This window comes from Haliotis cracherodii, unplaced genomic scaffold (assembly GCF_022045235.1).
Source record: "Haliotis cracherodii isolate W230 unplaced genomic scaffold, xgHalCrac1.p SCAF_20, whole genome shotgun sequence".
Classification (NCBI taxonomy): domain Eukaryota; kingdom Metazoa; phylum Mollusca; class Gastropoda; order Lepetellida; family Haliotidae; genus Haliotis; species Haliotis cracherodii.
The window spans coordinates 10,707,910-10,734,085 of record NW_027266276.1 but is presented as its reverse complement, the minus strand read 5'-3'; the positions used below and the strand labels follow the sequence as shown (position 1 = coordinate 10,734,085).

Here is a 26,176-nt window from a genome sequence, read left to right as displayed (position 1 = left end):
GGGGCTTCGGACAGATAGGTACATTTTCATGTTGACAATGAAATGTTTTTTACATCTAGTTAAAGATTTACTGGATAACAGTTCTTATCATGTGATATCTGTTTGAAACAATTTATCAGTTATGCTTCAAATGAATTGATGAGCGATCGCGGTTTTTGGTTTCATTCGTCGCCATGTTTGCCTAGAATTTGATATTTTAGTGATCTATAAGTTAGATTAAATACCTCAGACAGAAAATGACCACTCATTAATTCAGAAGGTATGAAATAAAATATTAACAATATGTAAATTACAATAAATAATTTAATTATTTTATCATAAATTTTAGATAATATTTGATATCTTCTTTTCCACATCACTATATGGGAGATGCATCAAATTTCATTAAACACATTGAATATATCCTCATTATAATACACAGATGAGCGAACATATGGTGTGTATTATGAACTCCTCTGTTTTTAACATTTTGCAAACTTTAAACGAAAACAGAGTTTTGATGTCTCCACAGTCTCGTCCTTGCCATCCTCAAGGGAGACATGGAGATGTCAAGTCTGTTCAGGTGGGCGTCTCTATCATCATCATCAGCAAAACTCCATAGGCGTAGGCAAGACAAATGGATGAAAGAAGAGCCGTACAGGATCATTCGTGCGTTAAGTCTTTACGCAGTTCACATTACAGGTCGAAATGCCCCACAGTTGTCACTCTTGTGTTTTCATATGACAGCTTGGATACACATCCAGTAGATTTCATATTTGATATGAAAATTTCATATACCCATAAACACTAACATCACAGCCGATAAATTAGATAGTGTATGAAACATGTTGCTCTCATAATCAGCGAGATATTGTCATGCTTGTGTTGACAGGCTGATTAATGATAGCAGTAAAATTTAATCATTTACAGTCACCCATTTTTACATGAGCTACTAATATCCATAATTGACCCGAATGCATTTTAAATTTTCAAAAGTAAGTAAGTATTGCCTGATGCTGCACAGCCGTACTCCTGTCATGCGATCTCGAAGAAATTTATTCAGTCTATAAGGGCATGAAATCAAGTACCAAACCGATGACCTTGTTGATGGTTCGTAACATATTATGACAGAGACCCAAGCTAGACAAAGAGATTGGTCAGCGGGTATTCTTGTACATCTACAAATTGGTATTAATATTGTTTTATTTGTAATAAAGACCAAGACCGCCTCCGTGGTCAAGAAGAGATTAAAAGATAGTACTTGTTGTTACCCAGTCTGGCGATCGGCATTAACGGGCTAAAACAAGGACTGGTCGGCGCGGAGTCAGTATACTGTGTCTGAGTGGGGTATTCATGTTAAACTGCGGCATGGTATCTCACTGAGCTAGCACTATAAATCGGCATCAATCCGGACTAGTACAAGCAGCCATACACACACGTGCATGCACATCGCTATATAAGTGCAATAATCTTGGACTCGACGTTAAACCCAATTTAACCTCACCTCACCTTCTCCGGAGTAGATCCTGAAAACCGTACAATTTGTCTTCACCAAACATGCTTCATAAATAGATCCTGTTGTTAACTGTTGCCTTTTGATATATATTTTTTCGAGCTTTCCTGGCAACCACTTTGACTTGGACTGAAAATGGCTGTAGTGCTCGTTTCCGGAGCAGATCTTTAAAACCATACAATATTTGTTCACCAAACGTGGCATGAAAATAGGTCTAAGGGTGAACTGGTGCCGTTTGATAGTTTGGGATTTTTGAAAAAACAAATATTTTCGAGCTTTCCTGGCAACGACTTTGACATGGACTGAAAATGGTGGTAGTGCTCGTTTCCGGAGCAGATCTTGAAAACGACTCTATTTCATCACCACACTTGACACATAGATAGGTCTTGTAGTGAACTGGTGCCTTTTAATAGTTTGGGTTTTTTTTTAACAAAATTGATTTTTGATTTTCCAAAGCAACAACTTTGACTCAGACTGAAAATGACGGTAGTGCTCGTTTCCGGAGTAGATCTCGTGTCTTGTGGTGAACTGGTGCCTTTTGACAGTTTGTGATTTCTCAGAATGTTTCCTTCGCAAGGACATGGGCCTAGGCTCACATACGTGTAGCATTTGTTTACGGAGCTTAACTCAGAAACCGTTTACACCTTCTACAAAAAGATCTATGCAAGGTTGTCTGAGAACCGTTACCAAAATTACCCAATTGAGATGTGTACCGCTTGACTTAAAATTTGAGGAAAGCATAGCCAATGCTCAGTAGGGTCATATCAAGGGAAGGCCTTAAACTTGAAGGTTTTGATGAACACAAAATCGTCGTAAAAAAGAATGCGAAATAAAAGACTGTTCACCTGGACACACCCTGTTGAGAACAGTCATGGTGATGGACTCAAGGCTGCTCAGTTGAATGTTCGATCACTCAATGCTCATTTTGAAGAATGATAGGTGTGTCGGTGTGTTTCATGCTTTGTGTTTAACAGAAATTCACATCAATGATTACAGTGACAGAAACATCCAAAGGTATCGAGTCTATACAGGAGACACTACACATGGTGTTGTTTTGTAAGTGCTTCATGAACAGTGTCCAGCTTTGTGATGTAACGTCATCTCGCAGTATTGAATATATTTTCTTTCTTGTTTAGCAAGTTCTGCATTGGCGGTGTGTATGTTCCTCCAAACGTGTCGTGGACACGGTTGACACATTTACTTACTGATTTCATGCCGAAACTTCAGGATCTCTCCGAGCAGCATGAATGTGAACATGTCCTAGTTCCTTGGCATTTTTAACTGTGGTCTCAGGGAAAAACTGAAATTTGAGGATTTCTTTAATGTGAAGAAAAAGACTCACTCACTGTCTTGGAGCTACTCTGGACTTGTTGTTTATTTATCATGTCAGTGCTGTGGCATTCAAGACACCAGTCTTCTGCTCAGATCATCAGATGATTGTGGCTGTTCTTCTCAGTACTCCTCATGATACCCCCTGCTGTCAATGATCTCTAAGTAAAGTAAGAACCCCATTACTTCTCTGATTATTGTTTAAGTAAAAACACAACTCATCACAAACACAGTTTTCGTATTCTATCATAAATACCAGAAATAACTTTTTAGTGCTTGCGATTAGGCCATTACAAAAAAGGTCCACTGAACATTTAGTTCACAGGAGCTAATGGCTTGCACACAACCTGACACGTCCGTCATATTGGCTGGGATATGAGTATTTCATTCTTGTTAACGCTGTATTGTATAAAAACCTGTTGACATATACATATGTAATCTTTTTAGTGTAGATTGAGTCTCCGAGGAAGTGCAGTTTATACGCTGTAAAATAACAGCACGTCTTTCTTTACCGTTTTATAGCATTTATATATATATAAAATCTTCTGCACATTTCCTAGACTCGCCGCGCTTTGCATATCGGACAAACAGTCAGTCACTCGCACCGCCGAGGTCCAGGCTCTGCAATCAAAATGGTTCGGTTTCCACGATCTGTCAGCTGAATTTATATCATGTCCGTACCATTTTGGAAGAGGGAAATCAGAGTGTTCGCCGAAGACATTCATTCATGTCAACTGTATGACCAACATCAACATCAATGTCAGTGACAGTTTCGAACGAAGGGCAAGGTCACCATCGGAATGCGAAAAGACAACCGTGTTCCATTCACAGCGTTTTACGCTAGAGACAGGAAATGTTATTGTTCACATTTGAGATGTTTTGGGCCACAAAAACAGAAGTCAGGCACACTTCAACGGAGTTTTCGAATGATTTGTATCGGAACTGTTCACTCTTCGGAAGCGATGTCATAAAATACGCTTCGAAAAGGGACATTGACACATCCAACGTAAGACTAGATATCTATCCAGAAGAAATAAATCATTATTCAAATAACCTTAATTGCGGTCGACCTCACAGGAATTCAAAGGCTATGTATTAAACAGCTATAGTAATGTGGTTAAATACATTCGTTTTTCGAAATGCGAAAAACAAGCCAAGATTATTCCATTTATAAAGCGACGTGCATGCACGTTTATTTCCGTATCATGGCCTAATCAGGGAATGTTTCTTAACTGAATCAATTTGACATTTTCTGTACATTAACAAGGTATTAAGATTGTTACTTTTCAATGTTGAAAGCACCATTTTAAATAGAAATTTATTAATAGTCCCATGACAGTGCAATTTCAACTAACACATTGTCCCATTTGCATTCTCTTTGCCTGTACTTAAGGACTTGCAACAATGCTGCTGTTTGTCGCTGGTCTCATCACCATGTCGCGTCTCACCCTGTCAGTGCTCAGCGCTGATGATGGTAGAGACGCCCGTTTATACCAAGTGGACATCTTCCTGCCCCCTAAGGAGGGGAGGGATGAGACTGCACATTAAGCAGACATTGAAAGATCTATCTGACATCGATGTTCTTTTTCATTTAAGGTTTGTACAATTATTGCGTGTGCCTAGCAAGTAACAGATGCAGATGTTATTAAACACCTTTATTGGTCACCGTGCACGATTCGATTCTGACGATAGTTCCATTAGGTCATATATTTCATTTTACAACATTATTTATGGTGATGTGGGGTGATCAGCGTGTATTTTAACTTCATATTTGCATCCTTGACGTGTATATATAAGCACGTAGACTTCCATGCATATATACCTGCCAACAGAAATCATCCAACACTGCCACAGACTGAAAAAGGTAATTTACATTGCTATTTATTTATCAATTATTTCATCTTTTTTCGGTACATAGAGACAATAAGCCATGTGTACATGAAAAGAGATCATATATGTATTTAACATTCGAGGATACGAGGATTACTATATTAGTCTCCCAAACCCTACAGAATAAATGACACGATTCAAGAAATTTCATCAATTAGAGCCTTGCAGATTTGGTTAGTCCCTGAAACTAAGCACCTTTAGCGGAACCATCCTTTGCTGTAGATATGTATTTTCAGATAAGATAACATTATTTCTGGGAATGAATGTTAGTCTAATCGTATCTGTGATGTAATGGATAGAGTGTCTGCCTGGGGTGCATAAGGCCGGTGGTTCTGTCTTATGGCCGCGTCATTCCACATGACTTTAAAATATGGTACTTATTCTTACCCTGCCTGGCGCTCTGCATGAAGGGGGCAAATAAGACTGGCTTGTTCGGATTCATTATACCGTGTGGGATATGCATATATGCATATAAAATCTGCAGCATGGTATCTCAGTGGGACAGAACAATAAAAACCTCATACGTCCGGATTAGAACAAGCAGCATTGTCGCAAAGACCTAATATTTTACATTTTTAGGAATATATGGCTCAGACACTAGAAGTAGATGCAGCCGATACGTTATGTTCCATATGGCTTAAAACATATGAATTAGAAATTACCCAAATGCTATTATTTGATATGCAGGTATTTGCATTTAAGTGCTACATGAACTCACCAAGGCGTACCTATTCCCTATGTTTACATTCATTAAAACCCAAAGGTGTTTGACCATATAGAAGCAAAAGAGAGATATCACACAAAAAACTATTGTAAAAATGGACAATGGGAATGAATAACGTTTCGTAATGAAAACCTTCTCTGCTTACAATGCTAGAATATCAAATGATTTCAATCTGTTTTTAACCTTGCTTTTTTTCGTTCACAAAGCTGAAATATGCTGTTTATATCAAGACACATTGTGAGGCATCATGTTAAATAAACGGATATACTATCATGCACCAAATTTACACCTTCACTCTTATCCTAGAAAATTACAATCAATAACTTTTTGTTATGATGCTCGATTTGTCTGTCACAATCTCAGCAGTTTGATGCTCATTCAGAGGGTGAATTTCTTTTGATATTGATTATTTTAGAATAATATGATGTCGTTTTTACTTTCAATGGATTTTATTAATATAGCATATATATAGCACCACTTGCATCAAGAAACCCTTGGGATAATATTGCGTTTGTGCCAATGGACTCTCCAAAAATTAAGCGCTCATTCCTATTATGGATGTGGTGTTCTGGCTCCAAATCTCCTGAAAAAGTAATTATTCATTGTCGATAAATGAGGACAACAATTGTGACATTTTAGAAAGTGGTATTCGAAATATTGCTTGAACATTTCATTATGCATATTATCTACAAAATTAGCACGTGACTGGTCCGTTGATGCTAGAAAACGACAATTCTGATCAGAACATCAGTTCCTGTGACGAGATTTCTTAAGGGCAATTACAACTTATAATCATTCCAGTTTGCCTCACCGCTTAACTCACGGAATCCTGAGACAGTATATAACAACTTGCTGTAAATAACAATGCTCCTGTTGGTCGCTGGTATGATCACCATGGTGTGTCTCCCCCTGTCCGTTCTCGGCGCTTCCGATGATAGAGATGCTCTTATATACAAAGTGGAAATCTTCCTTCCGCCCAAGGAGGGAAGAGACGAGACTGCGGACATAGAGCAGATTAAGGAGACGGTGAAGCATCTAAATGACATTGATGTTCTCTTTTCATTTAAGGTCTGTACAATTGTGTTACTAACAAGACATGCACACATTCGTTAAAAATGCACATAGGCGATCGCGAAGTTCATATAATTATGTATCCCTTATATAACAATACATACCAAGGACAGCATATCTACATCTCTGGAGATCTGCAAACTGACACTCAAAATTAAGTGGTTTTGATAGGGTTAAAGGGTTGTATAATTTGAATCGAAGAGTCCACGGCACTAATTATTAAATCATGAAGATATAATTTACTGGATCATTCAGATGTGCATAGCCATACATATTGCATACACATATGTCTATATGAAATAATGAAACGTTACTTAAATAAAGTCGCACAAAACGTGAATTCCATGACATATGTTTGTAATTTCTGGATAAAAAAATAGGTCATTCAAAAAAACATACAAATGAACAATAGTAGTATGTGCTGAAAATAAGTCGCATTTATTTCTTATTTTTTTTGTTTGAGCAGGAACTCGGGAATCCAAGGATTATTCTTGGTAAGTCAACTTAACAATGTTCTTTAGTTATCATTTTACATTTTGAACGATTCGTATTTCATTCGGTATTCCTTAATCCCTAGGAAAGTTGCCACTGAGCTTTACACAATTCAAGGTTTTAGTACAAGCCTAAAACAGTTGTATGATATACACCTGGAAGTCATTCAAAATTGAAGTCATCAGTGACGCAAAAACAGTGTCTGAATCAATTCCCTATTTTGACAACGATGTGTTCCCCTTTTTTATACCTGACTGTGGTGGTTAGTATACTTGGAAATTTGGGTACAAATTGTTAACAAATGACATATTTTTAGTCATTCATTATGTTTTTATTTGCTTCTTCCAAAAAGGCTGAGGGGGGGGGGGGGGGGGTGCTACTGGTCATTCGCTCATGTTGGGACTCACAGAGACAATATCTTGATTTGTCCTTTTATTTGGCAAACTGCTGGAAATATGAATTCTATAAACTATCTAACTTACATGTTATATATATTCAGGTATTGACATAACCAGTCATACTGCATGTGACTGTAAATGCAGTTGCACGTTCAGAGAAAGATATATTGTGTTCATGTAAATGGAACATATCATTCATCCATACATGACTTAATGATAAGACATTCTTCTTCAAAACATATTTTTATTGCATGCGTTTTAGTTCTTGACGTTGAGAAAGCATGCAGTTGGCCTCAACTGACAGGCTTTCTGTCAAGCCAGGGATATGAGTTCAGCGTCACATCCCTCTACCACTGCAGTGACTTCGCCAAGGAGCTTGGTCTCAACCTGCCCAACGACATGTGGGCATCATCGTTCGGGAATGATGACCTAATCATGGACAAGGAGATATTCCCCGTGAAAGGTAAATACTACATTCCAGACGAAGTGCAAGATGATTAACCAGCTTGATAGAGTATCACCTTGAGGTTATCTGCATGGTGTCAGTGTTGCTGAAAATAGTGTAATCGGAGAATCAAGGATATATTACAACATGGTCGTGAGCAAACACCTCTTTAAGGTCGATCTTAATAACAAACTAACAACTGAAGTACATGATCCCGAATATGAAGAACCGAAGAGATGTTGCAATATTCAGATTTATATGACTGATAAGTTCTGTAGTGATAATTAACAGCTTATTTACCGATATATTAGTGAATGCACACACCACAAGGACTTACTACGTATTCTGTGTCAATTTCGTTGTTTGTCACAGAGGTTAAAAGTACAACAAAGTAGTAATAGTCCGAATGGTGACAGATGTGAAGCAATCTATTCTACATTAAAATAATCTGAAACGAATGTCGAATACCAGACTGAGTGCTGAATGCGCAAAGTACAAAAAGTAGAACAAATATGTCCCAACCTATTACTATGCATATCGAACAAAACATGAAACTTCATCCCTTCTGAAATGTGGTGATGCATCCATTAATGTTGGATGCAAGGGAAGCTGATACTGGTAACTCAAATGGACCATGCACATACACATACTGTGTAGCACCCTTTCCATAAATAAATAAGAAGAAGAAGCCACAATAATTTACAATTGAAATATTATTTCAAGTGAAACAAAATTATCACATGATGGTGTGAAAAAATAAAATCGGGATTGGCCAAACTTGGTTGTGGCTATTGTGATTTCAAGTTGCATCAAGTGCTATTGAATGAAACCAAAAGAATATATTTACACATTTTTCTTACATTTACTAACGTAGACAAAAATAACCTAATTCTTCATTACTACTGAAGAGCTGCTGTGTTCCCCACACGGGGTGATGGGACGTCCTAGTGAATAAGGCGTCGGATCGCTACGCCGAAGACCAGGGTTCGATTCCCCACATGTATACAATGTGGGAAGCCCATTTTCCCTCTTCGCCCGTCGTGATATAGCTGGAATACTTATGAATTGTTCACCACACCTTGTTATTAAATGTTACAAAATTTCTTCTGAACGCAGAGTCCATTCTGAGATTCTTACTACATCATAAGCGTGTGTTTGTAAATCCCTATTAAATAATGATAAGAAAACCAAGAAAACTTTCAATCAATAAACTAACGAAATATTTCAATAGTCTTTAACCAATCATGAATTACCTCATCAACCATCATGTCCATTCCAGACTTGTCAACACTTGAGTACAATCTAAAGCTGAAGTGGATATTCGAGGAAGATTTAGCCATTCGTGAAAACGGCCAGACAGCGGTATGTTTCAAAACTCTCGCAGAGTTTCCGGTTGAGGTAATTATAAGAATCTTCGTTGCAAATTTCTTTGTTATGGTGTCTTACTTTCTCTCCAAGGAACTTCAAAAATATGCAAATGTGACATATCAATGGATAATTAACGCTCTCAGTTGTTATTCTGTTCTCTTAATTATTTATTTATCAGAATAACTACCACGAACAAGTGTCTTCACTATCTCAGAACTCAGAACTTTAACAACTGTTTTGTCGTTTCATGTTATGGGATTTTAGTATATTTTAAAAAGATAATGTGACAGTGGCATGCATTGTAGAACGTGATATGTTGTGTCACAGCAGGGCAAGGAAGTTACATAGAACGTAATCGATAGAAATGGGACGAATCACTGTGACGTCATGCTTATTCTCGTTTGGCAAAGGACTACAGGTTGTCTCCACAATAATATATGTATTGATGTTTATCGCAGTAAACAAAATATTCATAGTTTATTAGTAATGATCATATTTCAAATTTTTTCAGCTTGTGTACTTCGCCCCGGTGAAACCAAGCAAGTCTGAAGCAATTGTAGACGCATTGCATGGACCTAATAACTTTCACAATGAAGTCACACGCATAGAAAACCTTGATTATTACACAGGAGTGTGCCAGGGAGACTAAAGTGATGTGAAAACTGTAACTGAACAGATGTTTTAAACTCTGTTTAGAACACATACCTACGATGAAGATGCACAACTAACGCATTGTATTTTACTGAATAAAAATGTTCATGTCATCTGTGTCAGGATGACAGTCAACCAATCGTTGACGAATTTAATTACAAATGATATATCACCGTTTGTATGGCCATCATATGATGAGCGATTTGGGTTTAACTCCGCTTTTAAGATTATTCCAGTTACATGTCAGCTGGATTGGGGTTGAAATTCCGACGTGATGCAGGTTATAGGCGTTCAGGAACAGGTGTTCCTTTTGCCAACACACCACTTCGACCCTTACTTCACCTAGGCGGTCGGTAGAATTGGCCCGTTTCTATCATTGGTTGGTTGGTTGGTTTGTTGTTTAACGCCGCACTCAGCAATATTCCAACTATATGACGGCGGTCTGTAAATAATGGAGTCTGGACCAGTGATTGATATCATGAGCATCAATCCACGCATTTGGGATCGATGACATGCCTAAATCAAGTCAGCAAGACTGACCACCCGATCCCGTTAGTCGCCTTTTACCTTTGTGCAGCAGCTTCCTTTTTACAAATTCAAAGATAGGAAACGGTAATTTATGGTCAATAGTCGTTAGTCGCCTTTTACGGCAAGCATGGGTTGCTGAAGACCTATTGTACCCCGGAATCTTCACGGGTCTCCGTTTCTGTCAATCGGCTGGTCACGCCATGCCCTGTGCATGGAATACTTGAATGGAATAATTTCGAAATATATCAAACTATGTCTGATCAAGATATATAATTACTTGACTGTGTTTATTTCAATTTTGCCTAGAGTCCTATGCCAGAAGGCGGTGGCTCATGGGCCAATCTGATTGTATGGACCGCTGAATTCTGTGTTTTTTATTGGAAAATGCCATTGACAGAACCAGCCTGACATTTCTCTTTTAATAACATCAGCTTTTCACGTCTTTATTTCTTTAAGCTAATAAAAGAAGGCACCTTTCTTCGTCATCTGATGAGGAATTATCTCCAATAATTTCAGAATCTTGGCCACGATTTTTAGTCATTTCAAACATAGATGATAGTCCTTTAAAACTAAACCCGTTTGCGATCTCCAAGGGTATCCAAAGTGCCTGTGGGGAGGTTAAGAACGTAACACGTTATCGTGGTGGATCAATCCTTGTGGAATGTTCACGGAGACAGCAATCCGTCAATCTGTTGGGCCTCCAGCAGTTTGTCAATACACGGGTACTTGTCTCAGTGCACAAGACACTGAACTCTAGTAGGGGCTTCGTTCGAGATCAAGCTCGCTGTCTGTCAGATATGACAGAAGAAGAGATCACAACTGAATTAAAACCTCAAGGTGTCACCGCAGTTGAGCAGTTTACTAGAAAATTATCAAAATCCAAACTTACCTTTTCACTTTTGCTCTCACAACCAAATTCCATAAAATCAGGTTACTTTAACATTGGAGTCGAGGTCTATGTTTCAAATCCACTCCGATGTTACAAGTGTCAAAAATTTGGTCACGGTGCCACTAACCAGGCAAGGTGCTTCCGTTACAGTGAAACTCATGAGAGTTCAGACTGCACAAATGAGATCCGGTGTGCCAACTGCAACGGGGTGCAAATGGAAGTAAGCGTTTGCATTGAGAAATCACACAGCGTTAACTGTCGCTGACATATTATTGTCCGAGGTGATCTGTAGATTTGGATGTCCTGAGCAGATTCACACCGATCAGGGGAGAGAGTTCGAGTCCCATTTATTCAAAGAAGTTTGCCATTTGTTAGGGATTGATAAAACCAGAACTACCCCTTATAGATCTCAATCAGACGGGTTAGTTGAACGCTTCAATAGGAAGTCAAAACAGATGCTCAGCATTTACCCTGATAAAGAACCCTTAGATTGGAACGACCATCTACCATACTTACTTATGGCGTATAGAGCCTCCGAGCACAAGAGCACTCACTGCTCACCCAACCAAATGATGTCTACCTATAGATCTCATGCTGGGTACCCCACCTGCAACTGATTGTGACCGTTGCCCTAGTGAATATATGAAATGGTTGAGGGAGACCACGCAAGGCATATTTCAGTTTGCAAATGAACAGCTAGGTAGAGCCGCTCAATTACAAAAGAGAAACTATTACCACAAGTTGAAGGTTAGATATTATGAAGGAGGCTCCTTTGTTTGGCGATGGTATCCGCCTAACGCCAATCAGAAGTTAGGGTTGGGATGGGATGGGCCCTATGTGGTAGTAGGCCAGCTGTCCCCTACAACATATCGAATCCAGAGGAGTCAGGGGAGGCCAGTTATCAGCATCCGTGTTGATCAACTTGGGTCTGGGCACACCGACCTAAGCATAATCTCAGGGAGTGCTCCATCTGCCGGAGGGTATTCCAACCCAAGCCAGAGGGGGAAAGGCATGCCAAGACCCATTCACTGCCAGGAATCGTTATTATAGTCCAGAGGAGGAACCGCCAGTTCCATGATCCTGGAGACTGCCTACTTCCCCGGAGAGACCCTGTTTCAGGGTCTAGAAGAGTAGACCGGGATCAGGCTGCCCAATCACGAGCGGAACAACCCAAACGACGCCTGAGCCTGGAGCTCAGGAGATAGAAGACAAGGAGACACTGGCAAACTTCTGATTGAGAAATCAATGTATCGCATTATTGTCGCATTTCTTCGCATTTTGTTGATACTGTTTGTGCCTAAATCCTGTTATTTATTTTTTTATTTTTGATATACTCCACAGGTTATTCTATATATTTACACTTGTTGATTTATTTAGATTTGTTTTGTTTTGTTTATTTTTGAAGGGGGCAAAAAGGGTAACTGTTTTTTTTTACTTAAGGGGGGAATGTGGTTCACCGGGGGTTATTGTGCGTAAATATATATATTTAAAAACGACGTGGGTGGGTTAGTTTAAGGGTGAGTTGAACGGCTTGCGTAGAAGCTTATGTCCACGCAGGCGTAGAGGCTCGGGAGATGCTGCCACGCTTCTTGCATGCTGGGCTAGGCGGAAGCCATGATTGAGCGAGCCGAGATGTAGGGAGCGTGTTCATTGGTTGTGTCCGTTTTCCTGGTCACATGGTCCGCGTATTGGGTTTATAAGCCTACCCTGGGTATGAAATCGTCAGTCGTCACTCACCAGTATCTGGTAAGCACGGTCGACTCCCGCGACCTGAACCAGGATCATTCATTATTATTTTAGGGCTTTCGTTGAGGTATTAGATTAAGATGTATGGGTGGGGGAAAAGTAGAGTAGGGATTGAATAGGTTTGTTTTATAGACGCTTTACCTTTGGGGAGTTCAGTTAGAGGGGTGGTTAAGAGTACAAGTTTAAGTTGTAAGGTTAAATAGGTTTAGGTTTACGTAGAGAGGGAAGGGGTAAAATTACGTGGGGTATAGATAAGAGAAGGATTTTGCCCCTGTTGTTTTTTTCCTGTTAAATAAACTTTAAATCCAAAGTCATTCTTTGTGTTTTGTTTAGAATTAGAATTGGTTACCCGGTCAGGAGCCTCCTAGAACGTAGAGACAAAAGAATACTGCACAGGGAGAGGAGAACACAACGCAAAATACCACAGTATAACATCTGACCTTTTGTCAACTATCTCTATAAGTCTACTGTCACTGGGCGCCTTTTACAGGCTTTAGAGGGCGCCTGTTACATATATTTGTCTTCTGTTATTGTTTTCAGTTGCTATTATAAAGAGCCTTCCACCCCTATGGGAAATTGAACACATTTTCTCATATATGGAGTGTCCTGCTCACTCAACAAAACGTTGCACCTCAAAGAGTTCCATCTTAAACCGGTCATGGTAGAATGGCTACGCGTTCGGATTCAAATTCAATTTAGTGTGGTTAAATCGACAGATAACCTAGCTCTACATTGAAAACACAGTAGGTTTATCTCCTAATTCAATCACACAGCTCACACAACAAAAGACCCAAGCAATCTTACATAACACCTCTAAAGCTCACAGCTTATATACAGTCCAACCACACTCTTACACATACAATCAAACCAACTTCATAGAAATATATACACTGTGATCTTTACAGTCATATAAAGTCATTCTTTAATTCTGTGCTCGAAACATCTCTTCCCATCTCTCACAATTATTACCTAAACATCGAAGTTTTCCTTGAATGTGCGCATTTAGATATAATACGTCAGAGGGTAAGGGATGTGTCAGTGGACAGTGACAACAGTCTTTTAGTTTCAACTCAAACCTGTTTCTAAAACAGTGGCGTAACTGCATATATGCTTGCCTTTCACGGCAATCCATCGATCCGTCCCGTAGAGTAACTGCCCTTTATAATTATACAAAGGGAAACTAATCTAATCCTTGTCTATGAGACGTTTCATTTCTTGCCAGGCTGATTGTCCTGTCATAACGTCAGGAAGTGTAGTCAGATGTTCGCACAGCGGACACAGTTCGGATATATTTCGGCCACACCAACTGTTTTAACTTGTAAAAAGTCCCAAGCCGCAGATCCTGCTACGCTGGCGTGCTCGCTAAATTGTTTCGAAATCTTTTCTCTCCAAAGTTGCTAAAACTTGAAAAATGCCTTAGCTTTGTCACAGTTAAAGATTGAATTTCAGTATATTTGTCTTTTCTTTTGGTAAGGATAGCAATTATCCAAATAGTTTCTCTTGATTCCCGATGTTTAATTCTGACTTCATCGCCGAATGGCAACGGAGACGCCATGTTTGTTTGTAAGCGCTGAAGTTAGTCCCAACTTGACTTTTGATTTTTGCATCTCTACCTGCGGATATGTTTTTATGTGTTTGCTTTTTTCTGCCTAGATAACTACCCATTATAAAAATAAATTAAACACTTGCCGCAGATGTTAGACGAACAGAAATTATTAGGTCACTGAACATCTTAGCTTTCATATTGAAAGAGAGTAGACACCATTCCTAATTCCTGAAAGAGTACTTATTCATTGACGATAAATGAGGACTGCAATTGTGACATTTTAGAAAGTGATTTTCCAAATACTGTTGAACATTTCATTATTCGTATGATCTACAAAAAATGGTACGTGACTGGTCCGTTGATGCTAGAAAATGACAATTATGATCCAAATACGAGTTCCTGTGATGAGATTGTCAATAACATGTATAACCGCCACGTATCTGGGCCACCACCTCAAAACTCCGCTTGCTGCCTCCTGAGAGACGTTCGATGCCGTCCCGAGGCAAATTTCTGTAGGAAACTACTTGGGTGCACTGACGACAATTGATGTAGATAACACATTAATTACAAACGATTACAAGATGATGAGCTGTCTGACTGACTGTCTGTCTGATTGTAATACCCTTTACAGTGCGTGTAAATAAGAACTGAACGTCAGTTTGGATGGGTTCATTGAAGTGTGAACGATTTAAAAGCGCTGGTTAAACTGTATGAACCTCCGAGCTTGCGATCATCATCGTCGACTGCGTTTACAGTGCCGCATACAAAGTGTACGCTGGGTACATAATACGTGAAGACAAGTGGTGTTTTCAGACGAATCTCGGTTTCGAACACTCCGATCTGATGGACGTATTCGAGTGTACAAACGTCATGGTGAACGTAATGCCAATACACGTGTCATGGTTGAAGTTCGGTCTTGTGGGGGATTAACAGAAACACAGAAATCACATTTGGGTTTTATTGTCGGGAATCTGAATGCCCCGCGTTACAGAGTTGAGATAATTCATTCTGTGGTGCTGTTGTTTCTTCACCAACACGTCCCCAGTATGATCTCACAGGAACACAACGTCAGACCACTCATGGCAACATCCTGTACAGAATAATGTCAATGTTCTACCCTGACCTGCTTGCTTTCCCGATCTTACCCTGATTGAATATCGGACGAGATGGAGCAACGTTTTGGGGCACTTACCCCATGCACCGAATTCATTGCAGAAGTTGCGGAACACACTTTTTTTTTCTGGAATTCCATTCTATTGGAGTTTATGCGACGTGAGGTGCATTCATGTTCATATAGGGGCCACACAGCCAGTAGTGATTATAGTGACACCTCTGGTTTTTCATCTTTGCGACGTCATTGTGTGTGTGTGTGTGTGTGTGTGTGTGTGTGTGTGTGTGTGTGTGTGTGTGTGTTTTATGTGTGTGTGTGTGTGTGTGTGTTTTGTGTGTGTGTGTGTGTGTGTGTGTGTGTGTGTGTGTGTGTGTGTGTGTGTGTGTGTGTGTGTGTGTGTGTGTGTGTGTGTGTGTTTGTGACGTATATGCGAAAGATCCTTCATATTGATGAAATGGCGTGTGCCTAGCAAGTAACAGATGCAGATGTTATCAAACACCTTTATTGGTCACCGTGCACGATTCGATTCTGACGATAGTTCTATTAGGTCATATATTTCATTTTACAACATTATTAATGGTGATGTGGGGTAATCAGCGTGTATTTTAACTTCATATGTGCATCCTTGACGTGTATATATAAGCACGTAGACTTCCATGCATATATACCTGCCAACAGAAATCATCCAACACTGTCACAGACTGAAAAAGGTAATTTACATTGCTATTTATTTATCAATTATTTCATCTTTTTTTGGTGAATAGAGGCAATAAGCCATGTGTACATGAATAGAGATCATATATGTATTTAACATTCGAGGATGCGAAGATTACTAAATTAGTCTCCCAAACCCTACAGAATAAATGACACGATTCAAGAAATTTCATCAAATTAGAGCCTTGCAGATTTGGTTAGTCCCTGAAACTAAGCACTGTTATAGGAACCATCCTTTGCTGTAGATATATATTTTCAAAGAAGATAACATTATTTCTGGGAATGAATGTTAGTCTAATCGTATCTGTGATGTAATGGATAGAGTGTCTGCCTGGGGAGCATAAGGCCGGTGGTTCTGTCTTATGGCCGCGTCATACCACATGACTTTAGAATATGGTATTTATTCTTACCCTGCCTGGCGCTCTGAAGGGGAAAAATACGACTGGCTTGCTCGGATTCAGTGTACCGTGTGGGATATGCATATACGCATATAAAATCTGCAGCATGGCATCTCAGTGGGGCAGAACAATAAAAACCTCATACGTCCGGACTAGAACAAGCAGCATTGTCGCAAAGACCTAACATTTTACGTGTGTATTTTACATTTTTAGAAATATATGGCTCAGACATTAGAAGTAGATGCAGCCGATACGTTATGTTCCATATTGTTTAAAACATATGAATGAGAAATTACCAAAATGGTATTATTTGATATGCAGGTATTTGCATTTAACTGCCACATGAACTCACCAAGGCGTACCTATTCCCTATGTTTACATTCATTAAAACCCAAAGGTTCCTGACCATATAGAAGCAAAGGAGAGATTTCACAAAGAATATACATTTTATTTTAAAATTGGACCATTGGAATGAATAACGTTTCGTAATGAAAACCTCCTCAGCTTACAATGCTAGAATATCAAAAGATTTCGACCATTTCAATCTGTTTTGAACCATGCTTTTTTCGTTCACAAAGCTAAAATATATTGTTTATTTCAAGAGGCATCATGTTACATAAACGGATATACTATCATGCACCAAATTGACACCTTCAATCTTAGCCTAGGAAACTGATTACGATCAATAACTTTTTGTTATGATGCTCGATTTGTCTGTCACAATCTGAGCAGTTTGATGCTCACTCAGAGGGTGATTATTTTTTTTATATTGATTACTTTAGAATAATATGTCAATTTAATTTACTGTCAATGTTATTTATTAATAAAGCATATACATATAGTACCACTTGGGAAACCCTTGGGATAATATTGCGTTTATGCAATTGGAAATCTCCTGAAAAAGTAATTATTCATTGTCTATAAATGAGGACAACAATTGTGACACTTTAGAAAGTGGTATTCGAAAATACTGTTTGAACATTTCATTATGTGTATCATCTACAAAATTAGCACGTGACTGGTCCGTTGATGCATGAAAATGACAATTCTGATCAGAACATGAGTTCCTGTGACGAGATTGTGAAAGGGCAATTATCACTTATAATTATTCCAGTTTGCCTCACCGCTTAACTCACGGAATCCTGAGACAGTATATAACAACTTGCTGTAAATAACAATGCTCCTGTTGGTCGCTGGTGTGATCACCATGGTGTGTCTCCCCCTTTCCGTTCTCGGCGCTTCCGATGATAGAGATGCTCTTATATACAAAGTGGAAATCGTCCTTCCGCCCATGGAGGGAAGGGACGAGACTGCGGACATACAGCAGATTAAGGAGACGGTGAAGCATCTAAATGACATTGATGTTCTCTTTTCATTTAAGGTCTGTACAATTGTGTTACTAACAAGACATGTACACATTCGTTAAAAATGCACAGCACATCATCGATCACCCAGCTCTCATAATTATGTATCCCTTATATAACTAGAAATACCAAGGACAGCACCATCTATATCTACATATCTGTTAGGAGATCTGCAAACTGACACTAAAAATTAAGTGGTTTTGATAGGACGAATAATTAAAGGGTTGTATAATTTGAATCGAAGAACCCTGTTAACAGATAGGTCCACGGCACTAATTATTAAATCATGAAGATATAATTTACTGGATCATTCAGATGTGAAAAGCCATACATATTGCATATACATGTCCATATGAAATAATGATACGTTACTTAGATAAAGTCGCACAAAACGTTCCATGTTCCATGACATATGTTTGTAATTTCGGGATAAAAAATAGGTCATTGAAAATACATACAATTGAACAATAGTAGTATGTGCTGAAAATAAGTCGCATGCATTTCTTTTTTCTTTTCTTTTGAGCAGGAACTCGGGAATCCAAGGATTATTCTTGGTAAGTCAACTTAACAATGTTCTTTAGTTATCATTTTACATTTTGAACGGTTCGTATTTCATTCGGTATTCCTTATTCCTTTGGACATTTGCCACTGAACGTTACACCATTCAAGGTCTTAGTACAAGCCTAAAACAGTTGTATGATATACACCTGGAAGTCATCCAAAATTGAAGTCATCAGTGACGCAAAAACAATTTCTGAATCAATTCCCTATTTTGACAACGATGTGTTCCCCTTCTTTATACCTCTTCTGTGGTGGTTAGTATACTTGGACATTTGGGTACGAATTATTAACAAATGACATATATTTAAGTTATTCAATATGTTTTTATGTGTTTCTTTCAAAAAGGCTGAGGGATGCTACTGGTCATCCTCTCATGTTGGGACTCACAGAGACAATATTTTGATTTGTCCTTTTATTTGGCAAACTGCTGGAAATATGATTTCCATAAACTACATGTAGTTTACTTACATGTTATGTTTATTGACATGACCAGTCATCCTGCATGTGACTGTAAATGCATTTGGACGTTCAGAGAAAGATATATTGTTTGCATGTAAGTGGAACATTTAATTCATCCATACAGAACTTAATGCAAAGACATTCTTCTTCAAAATATATTTTTATTGCATTCGTTTTAGTTCTTGACGTTGAGAAAGCATGCAGTTGGCCTCAACTGACAGGCTTTCTGTCAAGCCAGGGATATGAGTTCAGCGTCACATCCCTCTACCACTGCAGTGACTTCGCCAAGGAGCTGGGTTTAAACCTGCCCAACGACATGTGGGTATCATCGTTCGGGAATGATGACCTTCTCATGGAAAAGCAGATATTTCCTGTGAAAGGTAAATACTACATTCCAGACGAAGTGCCAGAGGATTATCAAGCGTAATAGAGTATCACCTTGAGGTTATCCGCATGGTGACAGTGTTGCTGCAAATAGTGTAATCGGAGAATCAAGAATATATAACAACATGGTCTTGAGCAAATACACTCCGAATGTTGACAGATGTGAAGCCATCTATTGAAAATGTAAATAATCTCAAACGAAAGTCGGATACCATTGGTGAATACGCAAGGTACTAAAAGTAGAACAAATATGTCCCAACCTATTCTATGTATATCTAACAAAACATGAAACTTCATCCCTTGTGAAATGTAGTGACGTATCCATGAATGGTGGATGAAAGGGAAGCTGATACTGGTAACACAATTGGACCAAGCACAGACACATACTGTGTAACACCCTTTCCATAAATAAATAAGAAGAAGAAGCCACAATAATTTATAAATGAAATATCATTTCACGTGAAACAAAACTATTACATGATAGTGTGAAGAAATAAAATCGGCATTGGCCAAGTTTGGTTGTGGCTATTGTGTTTTTTAGTTGAATGGATTGAATGAAAGTAAAAGAATATATAAACACATTTTTCTCACATGATAGATACTACGTAGGCATAAATATCCTAATCCTTCATTACTGCTGAAGTGCTGTTGTGTTTGGTGAATAAAGCGTCGGCTCGTCACGCCGAAGACCAGGGTTCGATTTCCCACATGAATACAATGTGGGAAGCGCATTTTCCGGTGTCGGCCATCGTGATATTGCTGGAATATATGCTTAAAGTGGCATAAAACCGTTCTCACTCACTTATGAACTGTTCACCACACCTTGTTATTAAATCCATTATGAGATTCTTACTACATCATAAGCGTGTGTTTATGAATCCCTATCAAATGGTGATAAGAAAACCAAGAAAACTTTCAATCAATAAACGAACGAACTATTTCTATAGTCTTTAACCTATAGTCTCATGAATTACCTCATCAACCACCATGTCCATTCCAGACTTGTCAACACTTGAGTACAATGAAAAGCTGAAGTGGACATTCGAGAAAGATTTAGCCATTATTAAAAACGGTCAGCCAGCGGAATGTTTCAAAACTCTCGCAGAGTTTCCGGTTGAGGTAATTATGATAATCTTCGTTACAAATTTCTTTGTTTAAGTGTCTTACTTTCTCTCTATAGAACTTGTAGCCTTCAGAAATATGCAAATGTGACATATCAATAGATAGAATTAATGTTGACTCAGTTGTTAATCTGTTGTCTTAATTGTTTATTTATTAGAATAACAACCACGAACATGCATCTTCACTATCTCAGAACCCCAATACTTTAACAACTGTATTATCGTTTCATTTTATGGGATTTTAGTATATTTTAAAAAAGATTATCTGACAGTGGCATGCATTATAGAACGTGATATGTTGTGTCACAGCAGGGCAAGGCAGTTACATAGAACGTAATCGATAGAAATTGGGCGAATCACTGTGACGTCATGCTTATTCTCGGTTGTCTCCACAACAATTTATGTATTGATGTTTATCGCAGGAAACAAAATGTTCATTGTTTATTAGTAATGATCATATTTCAAATCATTTCAGCTGGTGTACTTCGGCCCAGCTAGTCAAAGTAAGATTGAAGCAGAAGAAGACCTATTGCATGGACCTAATACCTTTCACAATGAAGTCTCACGCATAGAAAAACTTGATGATTACACAGGAGTGTGCCAAGGAAACTAAACGGATGTGACAACTGTATAACTGAACAGATATTTATACAATATTTAGAACACAGAAATCCTGATGAAGATGCACAACAAACGCATTGTATTTTACTGACAAACATTCAAATAACAAATAGTTTGAGTTCGTTTCCGTGTGAGCTGGAGCACCTAGTGATGACACATAGCGTCATAGAGCTGTGTCACGTTGATAAGTATTGCACAGTTTGAAATTTCACATGAGGGATTACTTGAATGTATAACATTCGGTTGTAGGCCAATCACTACATGTACTATTGATGTCCTCTGACCACCACACAATGCAGCGTCTGATTTTCTTAGTTGCAGCATTACCCCTTACATGTATATCACGGGGATCTGTTCCTTCCACCTGGTAAACCACAACAGGCAGCCAACCACATGAATGACTTGACCGCGACGCAGCAGGTGGGGAAATCAGCAAGTGTCATTACCGGATAAGATCGACACGTTCGTATCCTATTCTGGTTGCAACCTTTCCGTCATGTAGCTGTAACATTACTGAGTGTGGCGTGAAACAACAAACATCTTGTCGCTGTATGACCGAGACATTTGATAATGTTGCATTCACTCACTGAAAGTCAACCAATCGTTGACGAATTTTATTTAAGATAATATATCCCCGATCATTTGGCCATCACATGATTAGTGAGTTTGGTTTAACGCCATTTTTAACATTATTCCAGTCATATGTCAGCTGGATGTTGGATGGAATCCTGACGTGATGCAGGCTGTAGACGTTTAGACGCAAACGGATTGTGCTGAAAAACCTAGAAACATAATTGGGGCAAACCAAGTTTCGAATCACAGCATAGGAAATTGCGATCTGTAGACGACTCACCCCTAACACACACGCACCTCCCATCATATAATGATGACAAATAAATTGTCAATGTTGTAGAATAATAGGTTCATATTATTTGCCAAAACCGAATCCAAAGTTTAAATAATAAATCAATACTGAGGCCTTGAATGTTGTTACCTTGATCAAACAACTTATATTCTGTGGTGACTGTACGAGAGTCAGTAACTGACAATGATACATCCATGTTTCAAAATATCCTCAAAGATTATCTTGATGTGGTAGGATTTGTAACAATAACTGGTAAGTAGTAAGTTTTGTGTCACTAGTGATCATGATAACCATGTCTCAGAAACTGACAATGATGAAGCCATGTTTAACAAAATCATGAATGTTGACATTACCCTTGACTTATTTTCACTTGAATCTGGATCCTGATACTAAAGAAAGTGTATAGATATTGTCTAGTTTGATGAAAAAAGTATTTATTCTTTTGTGTCAGGTGTTCAGATTCGGGAATGTGACTCTTTCTGTGTCGTCCTTCCTATACTTGCTCATTCTTTATTTCATTAGTTTACCTGGTCCTGACATGAATATCTACAGGCTGACATGGTGTAGTGGCAGTGAATAAGATATACTAAGATGACGACTCTATGTATGGCCCTGCATTATAGTTATCTATACAGTGATAGAGACAGGTGGTAGGCAATACGTGGAAAACACACGGTAGGGGAATCATTGTGTAAATAAAAGGTAATATTGCGGAGGATATATATGTCATAAAGACCATCTGTTACCAATTATTCTCATGTGGCACGCCGAACATTTCTGTTTTCACTGATCTGTTTCACATTACATAAATTCTCAAAAAAAGAGGAAACAGATACGTGGAACAGCTGCCTGTACCCAAAGATGAAGCCATTATCATCCATCTTTATTTGTCGCATTGCACACGATTCTGATGATAGTCACATTTGTTTATTTATTTCATTTTACACCAGTTTGATTATGGATATGTCTAGCTTTTATTACTTTTGCGTCTATTGTACATTTTCCATTTCTATTAAATATATCCTTCCAGACCAAATTGTCTGTTAGTTGTCTTTGCAATTTAATTGTATTTTTATATATGTGTCAGTCTACACCAGTATTAACTACCCATGACATATAAACACATTGTAAAGGGAGTCTGCCACACCTACCAAGAATCATACCATTAAATGGTGTTCTCTTCACTTTTAGATATTGACTACAAAATTTAAGTTGTTCTGCCTCTATTAATTTACAATGACAAGTTCGTCATATTTCAGAACCATAGCAGAGTATAAGAAAATATTTTAAATAAATCAGAGCATGTTATGTTATGAATCAATTTCTGAAAACCATTTAAAGATATACTAGCTGTATTTGCTTGATATGCGGGGAATGAGTGAGCTTTGCTCCATACAAGCTTGGGTGTGAAGACTAGTTCTAGATACCTATAAAATGACACAGTTTCAACAGGGCTATCATTATAATACCATTTCCAATATCGGCGTAGGGGACCACCATTTATAAAGACAATAATTGTAATGTTATTTCCATTCACCTTCATTCTTGTATCATTACAGACGTTTTCCAAAACATTTAGCTTCTATTGGATTAAAGAAACAGCAGAAATATCATCAACAAACATTAGTGCACACAAGTTAGCAAATAACTCATTTATGAAAGTTCCTTGTCCCCTTTCTTTTTCCATTTTCTTATAAAGCTCTTTAATAAATATGATAAACCTCTGTCAACTTAAGATGCAGCCCTGGCGGGTACCAACAGAACACTTAAAACAAGAAGATGAAAGTCCACATTTGGTTCTAACACAGGCTGTTTAATGAGAACACATTGAGGCAATAATGTTTTGAAACTTGCCAGAAATCCCAGCCATAGGTAATGAATGTTGGAAAAAAACAATAAAGAGGCAATAAAATGTCCCCCTTTTCTTTCAACAGTACTTCTAGACAACAACCTGTAAAGCGAACCTGTGATCTGCAGTGGAGTAATTTGCTCTGATGCCAGCATGAGCCACACTAATTATATTATTATTTTCACACCAAATTTGAAGCCTTTTATTCAAAATGGAAGTAAATATTTTGCAGAGAGAGTCAGTCAGTGATATACCTCTATAATTGTTTGTATCGTTCTTACTGCCAGATTAAAATAAAGGGCATATGATATTTTTTTACCCCAGCTGTTTGGGAAGTGTCCACTGTTAAGAAAGTTATTGAACAAGTGTAAGCAGCTTGATAATTATATGCTGGGCATTTTTGAATAAATCTGCAGCGAGTGCATCAGGTCCTTGAGTTTTATTGTTCGGTAAATGTGTGATGCTGGAGCAGATTGACAAAGTGCGTTACCCACTGTTCATCTGGGATAGTGTCAGAAATCCCTTGTGAAGCTCTGTTTTCTTTAAGAATTTTCAAGATCACAATGGGATCATTTCTTGCATCTATTAGTTTGTCTTTCTGTTTGCCTAAATATATCTGTTTCTTTTGAATGAAGGATCTTCTGAAAAGTGATCTTAATTACATAAATAGTGAAATATCTGTGTTATTCTATGTGTGAGTGCATTATAGTGACACATCTGTGTTATTGTCTCTGTGTTCATTATCCCACCAGGGTAGTTGAGTATTATTTCTCTGTTCAAAACACCACAGTATAATTTTCTTTGTGTTCTGCAGCTTGATGAAGCATTTACTATGGTTTCATGTATGTGTTGTTGTATATCATATTAACCAAAGTGGAATGTAAGTTACTGACGAAATTGCTAAAGTTAGTGATGAAGCAGTTATTCGAGTCTTTATTCCATGAAACCTTTATCCATGCTTGTGTTTCTTGTTTGTATCTGTTCCTTACATTTGAAGTGCATGTGGGCAGTTGGACTATGGGTATAGTATTGGACTTTGCTTTGCTATGTCAATGTCAAGTGAACAGTATAAAGAGAAATGACAGGACGTGTCTAATGTACCAACCCCACAATATGGTATGTGTGGATAAAGTGATGATGAGGCATCCATATCGTCTACAGAACTACTCCCATTGTGAGTGATACATGTATACATGTAAATTCACCTGCTGTGTCATTGAACATTCTGCCATTTAATGTAGGAATACGAAAGCAGTGATACAAGTCAACTAATTCAACGTCATAGTTATGGTACACAGAATTATGTTTAGAACATCTTGGCAAATCAAACTGATCACTTGGATAATCATCGGAATCATTTATGAAGTCAGCTGGTTATGATCATAATACAGTAACTTTATATATTGGAGAGATTTAAGGGAATAGGTAAGGGAATATCAAGATAGACACGATCGATAGATGTTTGCTCTCCTTTCCTTTGAACCACCAACATATTTTACAATACCTTCCGAATGGAAAGACGCTTATACCTGGTCAATAAGCTATCATCCATATTCGGATATATGGAGGCCTTAACGGCGATTGGGGATGAAAAGGGAAACATTATGAAATGTTAGTGAATGGCGCCGCGATTCGCTTTGCAGAGTTGCGCCCCTGGGGCATGCCAGAAACCTATGATTGTGAGTTCGAATCCCGGTTCGCCACGATTATGTTTCTAGGTTTGTCAGCATTACACCCATGCTCGAGGGTTTCGCAGAAGAGGTAAACGTCTGAGACCTGCACCACTTCGGGCTTTCCTTCCACATTAAGCTGACACGCTGCGTAATAACTGGAATACTGTTAAAAGCGGTGTTAAACCCAACTCACTCACTCATTCGTTGTGTTTCACATAGCCAAAGAGACAAATACATCGGGAGGTTGTCCAGAGAAAAATGTTTTTTACCAAATGATTTAAGAAATAAATAACCCTTAGCAAAACAATCTATACAGAAATCTGGGAGTGAGTTTGGTTTTACGTCATTTTGAACAATATTTCAATTATATCAGCTTGGCGTGGGAGGAAAGCCCGAAGTGTTGCAGACGTTTGGGCCCTGGCACTCCTAGGGGAGGCATCTCTACACAGCGAATGGCCAACGTAATAAATATCGAGTGAGACAGGGG

At 38.4% G+C, this 26,176-nt stretch overlaps 2 protein-coding genes across 2 annotated transcripts; both read left to right on the top strand.

Moving 5' to 3' along the window:
- Positions 1 to 6,299: 6,299 nt before the first annotated feature.
- LOC139470203 (uncharacterized) lies at positions 6,300 to 9,858 on the top strand. Its single transcript, XM_071252517.1, has 5 exons — positions 6,300 to 6,503; positions 6,973 to 7,000; positions 7,659 to 7,859; positions 9,121 to 9,239; positions 9,721 to 9,858. The coding sequence occupies exons 1-5, from the start codon at positions 6,300 to 6,302 to the stop codon at positions 9,856 to 9,858; spliced, it is 690 nt and encodes a 229-aa protein (XP_071108618.1).
- Positions 9,859 to 17,969: 8,111 nt separating this feature from the next.
- Positions 17,970 to 21,294, top strand: LOC139470200 (uncharacterized). The gene is made up of 5 exons (XM_071252515.1): positions 17,970 to 18,173; positions 18,683 to 18,710; positions 19,356 to 19,556; positions 20,561 to 20,679; positions 21,157 to 21,294. The coding sequence occupies exons 1-5, from the start codon at positions 17,970 to 17,972 to the stop codon at positions 21,292 to 21,294; spliced, it is 690 nt and encodes a 229-aa protein (XP_071108616.1).
- The last annotated feature ends 4,882 nt before the right edge of the window (positions 21,295 to 26,176 follow it).